Below are 5575 nucleotides of genomic sequence, written 5' to 3' on the forward strand. Positions count from 1 at the left end.
TTTCTTTCCCTTTAATAGGAGCCAGAATATTGTATTGGGCTGGAGAAAGCGTCTGGTTGCTTGGGGTTCTCCAGATTGCATCTACATACTGCCAGGCCGCACTAGGGCTCCTTACATAAGGAGCGTGTGTAAGGGGGCAAGTGCAAACATGCTCTCGCGTCAACGAAATGTATGTACGCATGCGGCGGCCTTGATGATGCCGCATTCATGCAGAAGTAGCGGCTAATTAGGAGCGAGCAGGACTGAGGCCTGCTGCACGGGCACAGCTGGGTGTGGCGGTGTACGCTGTGCGTGAAACATGACGCCTGTGCCTGTGCCTGTGTGTGTAAGAGTGTGTAAGTGGGTGTGCGTGATGTTGTGTAAGGCTAGGGCGCCGGACAGCGGATGCTGGGGCGTGCTGTGCCTAGCTTCGACATCATGGTGTAGTGGAATCACATCTGTCTCACACACAGGAGGTCCCCAGATCGAAATTGGTGATGTCAACAGGCCCTGACCGCAGTCCTCTTGCTGCGGTGCACTGCGACAGGTTGGCCGCTCGTCCAGGTGCCTGCAATGCTGGAATGAGATCACATGCTTGGAACTGGGTGCAGGTGTGCAACTCCAGTTGGCTGTTGGGGGGAATCCAATATCATCAAGCACAGGCACAAGGCATGCCGTGCGGGGCTGTTATGCGGGGCTTTGCACAGCACATTACTCTTTATGATCCAGACTACTAGCCAGGACGGTATCTTGGATCTTGCATACCCAGTCAGGGAGCCATGTGTAATCCTGCACTGGCAGGTGTATCCTCCACCCACGATCCCCATGCCATGCATACAGGTACGTACCAAGCCTTAGCTGTGCTGCCATCATCACCTTGCGTGGCATGCAGGCTCAGCCACCGGCTGGGAGTCCATGCATACCGTTTGAGTTTGCGGCTGTGGAACTGCAAGATGGTCATGGTCCAACAGACATGCAGGGAGCTGGATGGATGATACAACCAGCTGCAATCGGGTTTCTTTCCCTTTAATAGGAGCCAGAATATTGTATTGGGCTGGAGAAAGCGTCTGGTTGCTTGGGGTTCTCCAGGTTGCATCTACATACTGCCAGGCCGCACTAGGGCTCCTTAAGCGTGTGTAAGGGGGCAAGTACAAACATGCTCTCGCGTCAACGAAATGTATGTACGCATGCGGCGGCCTTGATGATGCCGCATTCATGCAGAAGTAGCGGCTAATTAGGAGCGAGCAGGACTGAGGCCTGCTGCACGGGCACAGCTGGGTGTGGCGGTGTACGCTGTGCGTGAAACATGACGCCTGTGCCTGTGCCTGTGTGTGTAAGTGGGTGTAAGTGGGTGTGCGTGATGTTGTGTAAGGCTAGGGCGCCGGAGAGCGGATGCTGGGGCGTGCTGTGCCTAGCTTCGACATCATGGTGTAGTGGAATCACATCTGTCTCACACACAGGAGGTCCCCAGATCGAAACTGGGTGATGTCAACAGGCCCAGGGCGCAGTCCTCTTGCTGCGGTGCACTGCGACAGGTTGGCCGCTCGTCCAGGTGCCTGCAATGCTGGAATGAGATCACATGCTTGGAACTGGGTGCAGGTGTGCAACTCTAGTTGGCTGTTGGGGGGAATCCAATATCATCAAGCACAGGCACAAGGCATGCCGTGCGGGGCTGTTATGCGGGGCTTTGCACAGCACATTACTCTTTATGATCCAGACTACTAGCCAGGACGGTATCTTGGATCTTGCATACCCAGTCAGGGAGCCATGTGTAATCCTGCACCGGCAGGTGTATCCTCCACCCACGATCCCCATGCCATGCATACAGGTACGTACCAAGCCTTAGCTGTGCTGCCATCATCACCTTGCGTGGCATGCAGGCTCAGCCACCGGCTGGGAGTCCATGCATACCGTTTGAGTTTGCGGCTGTGGAACTGCAAGATGGTCATGGTCCAACAGACATGCAGGGAGCTGGATGGATGATACAACCAGCTGCAATCGGGTTTCTTTCCCTTTAATAGGAGCCAGAATATTGTATTGGGCTGGAGAAAGCGTCTGGTTGCTTGGGGTTCTCCAGATTGCATCTACATACTGCCAGGCCGCACTAGGGCTCCTTACATAAGGAGCGTGTGTAAGGGGGCAAGTGCAAACATGCTCTCGCGTCAACGAAATGTATGTACGCATGCGGCGGCCTTGATGATGCCGCATTCATGCAGAAGTAGCGGCTAATTAGGAGCGAGCAGGGCTGAGGCCTACTGCACGGGCACAGCTGGGTGTGGCGGTGTACGCTGTGCGTGAAACATGATGCCTGTGCCTGTGCCTGTGTGTGTAAGAGTGTGTAAGTGGGTGTGCGTGATGTTGTGTAAGGCTAGGGCGCCGGAGAGCGGATGCTGGGGCGTGCTGTGCCTAGCTTCGACATCATGGTGTAGTGGAATCACATCTGTCTCACACACAGGAGGTCCCCAGATCGAAACTGGGTGATGTCAACAGGCCCTGGGCGCAGTCCTCTTGCTGCGGTGCACTGCGACAGGTTGGCCGCTCGTCCAGGTGCCTGCAATGCTGGAATGAGATCACATGCTTGGAACTGGGTGCAGGTGTGCAACTCCAGTTGGCTGTTGGGGGGAATCCAATATCATCAAGCACAGGCACAAGGCATGCTGTGCGGGGCTGTTATGCGGGGCTTTGCACAGCACATTACTCTTTATGATCCAGACTACTAGCCAGGACGGTATCTTGGATCTTGCATACCCAGTCAGGGAGCCATGTGTAATCCTGCACCGGCAGGTGTATCCTCCACCCACGATCCCCATGCCATGCATACAGGTACGTACCAAGCCTTAGCTGTGCTGCCATCATCACCTTGCGTGGCATGCAGGCTCAGCCACCGGCTGGGAGTCCATGCATACCGTTTGAGTTCGCGGCTGTGGAACTGCAAGATGGTCATGGTCCAACAGACATGCAGGGAGCTGGATGGATGATACAACCAGCTGCAATCGAGTTGATATTATCACGTCCTACACCGTCCATATGATGGGGGGCCACCTCCCATTTCATCACTCCTCAAACACCCGAGGAGCTGGCAGGCGGATTTGAATCCGGGTCGACTGGATCGACTGGATCGACTGGGAGCAGAAGTCAGGCCTTAACTTCTGCCAGCCTGCCAGCCGCCTGCCATGTATGTATGCATGCGGCGGCCTTGATGATGCCGCATTCATGCAGAAGTAGCGGCTAATTAGGAGCGAGCAGGACTGAGGCCTGCTGCACGGGCACAGCTGGGTGTGGCGGTGTACGCTGTGCGTGAAACATGACGCCTGTGCCTGTGCCTGTGTGTGTAAGAGTGTGTAAGTGGGTGTGCGTGATGTTGTGTAAGGCTAGGGCGCCGGAGAGCGGATGCTGGGGCGTGCTGTGCCTAGCTTCGACATCATGGTGTAGTGGAATCACATCTGTCTCACACACAGGAGGTCCTCAGATCGAAATTGGTGATGTCAACAGGCCCTGGGCGCAGTCCTCTTGCTGCGGTGCACTGCGACAGGTTGGCCGCTCGTCCAGGTGCCTGCAATGCTGGAATGAGATCACATGCTTGGAACTGGGTGCAGGTGTGCAACTCTAGTTGGCTGTTGGGGGGAATCCAATATCATCAAGCACAGGCACAAGGCATGCCGTGCGGGGCTGTTATGCGGGGCTTTGCACAGCACATTACTCTTTATGATCCAGACTACTAGCCAGGACGGTATCTTGGATCTTGCATACCCAGTCAGGGAGCCATGTGTAATCCTGCACCGGCAGGTGTATCCTCCACCCACGATCCCCATGCCATGCATACAGGTACATACCAAGCCTTAGCTGTGCTGCCATCATCACCTTGCGTGGCATGCAGGCTCAGCCACCGGCTGGGAGTCCATGCATACCGTTTGAGTTTGCGGCTGTGGAACTGCAAGATGGTCATGGTCCAACAGACATGCAGGGAGCTGGATGGATGATACAACCAGCTGCAATCGGGTTTCTTTCCCTTTAATAGGAGCCAGAATATTGTATTGGGCTGGAGAAAGCGTCTGGTTGCTTGGGGTTCTCCAGATTGCATCTACATACTGCCAGGCCGCACTAGGGCTCCTTACATAAGGAGCGTGTGTAAGGGGGCAAGTGCAAACATGCTCTCGCGTCAACGAAATGTATGTATGCATGCGGCGGCCTTGATGATGCCGCATTCATGCAGAAGTAGCGGCTAATTAGGAGCGAGCAGGACTGAGGCCTGCTGCACGGGCACAGCTGGGTGTGGCGGTGTACGCTGTGCGTGAAACATGACGCCTGTGCCTGTGCCTGTGTGTGTAAGAGTGTGTAAGTGGGTGTGCGTGATGTTGTGTAAGGCTAGGGCGCCGGAGAGCGGATGCTGGGGCGTGCTGTGCCTAGCTTCGACATCATGGTGTAGTGGAATCACATCTGTCTCACACACAGGAGGTCCTCAGATCGAAACTGGGTGATGTCAACAGGCCCTGGGCGCAGTCCTCTTGCTGCGGTGCACTGCGACAGGTTGGCCGCTCGTCCAGGTGCCTGCAATGCTGGAATGAGATCACATGCTTGGAACTGGGTGCAGGTGTGCAACTCCAGTTGGCTGTTGGGGGGAATCCAATATCATCAAGCACAGGCACAAGGCATGCCGTGCGGGGCTGTTATGCGGGGCTTTGCACAGCACATTACTCTTTATGATCCAGACTACCCTAAGGCACTGATTGGGTGGGTAACCCATGGGTTACCCATCGGTTACCCACCTTCAACCCCCCGTAGCCCATATAAATAAAATGTACATGTTGAACCTACAGTATCCCGGTAGCTCGGGAAGCATCGTTCGCCAATATGAATTAAAGGCCTCTAACGCTACAGGAAAATTTTAGTAGAAGATTTAGAACTATGTATGTATTCAGTTCTAGCGTTTGTTCCCGCTTTGAGGGCATGAAACTCCCGTGCCGTATTATTGTCCCTAATAAGATTATTCATTCGCATTCATACAGTTCGAAGTGGATTGGGGAACGCAATTTAGCTTGAAATCCATTGTGTCTCTGGCTAGTTCTGAAAAGAAATCAATCGTGGATTGACAAGTTTCCCTTTCCCTTCTTCGCCGGTCAATCGCAGACACCTCCGCGCCAGGCTCTGCCAGCTGCAGGCTTGTGGCAAACGGCCGCTGAGGGGCGACTGGACAGCCGGCGGGCCGGGACGGGGTTGGTTCGGTCGAGTCTTTTAGCCCAGTAGTGTGGCCTTGAGAGCTCAGAAGGGATAGTGCTTGGTGTAGGGGGAAACTAGTCAGCTTAACCTGCAGGGATTTTCCCGGGTTCAGGAGGTAGCTACCTCTATAGATGTCGCCACATGAGAGTCTGAGAGTCGTTCGAAGTTCTTTGGATAGGTTTATGCGTCATGCGCGTGTTGCCCCGCTGAGGGCATTGGTGGGCAGCACGAGGGGGGTATAGTGGCCGTGGGGCTGGGGTTGTGTTTTTCTGCAGTGTAAGGACCCTTAGCAACTTGTTTCCGCCTTCCCATATCAACCATCCAGGAAACAGAAATGAAGAGGCCACGCGTACGTTGGTAATTTCATTTATCCCAGAAT

General features: G+C 54.6%; 2 protein-coding genes across 2 annotated transcripts in view; one reads left to right on the forward strand and one right to left on the reverse strand.

Annotated features, from left to right (window-relative positions):
- Positions 1-699: 699 nt before the first annotated feature.
- On the forward strand, positions 700-3894 carry VOLCADRAFT_98653 (uncharacterized protein; the record flags this gene model as incomplete). The annotated part of the gene is made up of 7 exons (XM_002957514.1): positions 700-819; positions 1440-1514; positions 1769-1807; positions 2435-2573; positions 2764-2802; positions 3438-3575; positions 3857-3894. 7 exons carry the CDS (start codon positions 700-702, stop codon positions 3892-3894), a joined length of 588 nt encoding a protein of 195 aa, XP_002957560.1.
- A 1089-nt stretch (positions 3895-4983) lies between these two features.
- The window catches only part of VOLCADRAFT_107733 (uncharacterized protein), a gene marked incomplete at its 5' end in the record, with an annotated part of 2559 nt that continues 1967 nt past the window's right edge, over positions 4984-5575 (reverse strand). Inside the window, one exon of the mRNA XM_002957541.1 lies at positions 4984-5402. Coding sequence (XP_002957587.1) covers positions 5377-5402 — 26 coding nt within the window. The 3' untranslated portion in view covers positions 4984-5376. The remainder of the gene's footprint in view (positions 5403-5575) is intronic.

This window comes from Volvox carteri (genome assembly GCF_000143455.1).
Source record: "Volvox carteri f. nagariensis unplaced genomic scaffold VOLCAscaffold_75, whole genome shotgun sequence".
Lineage (NCBI taxonomy): Eukaryota > Viridiplantae > Chlorophyta > Chlorophyceae > Chlamydomonadales > Volvocaceae > Volvox > Volvox carteri.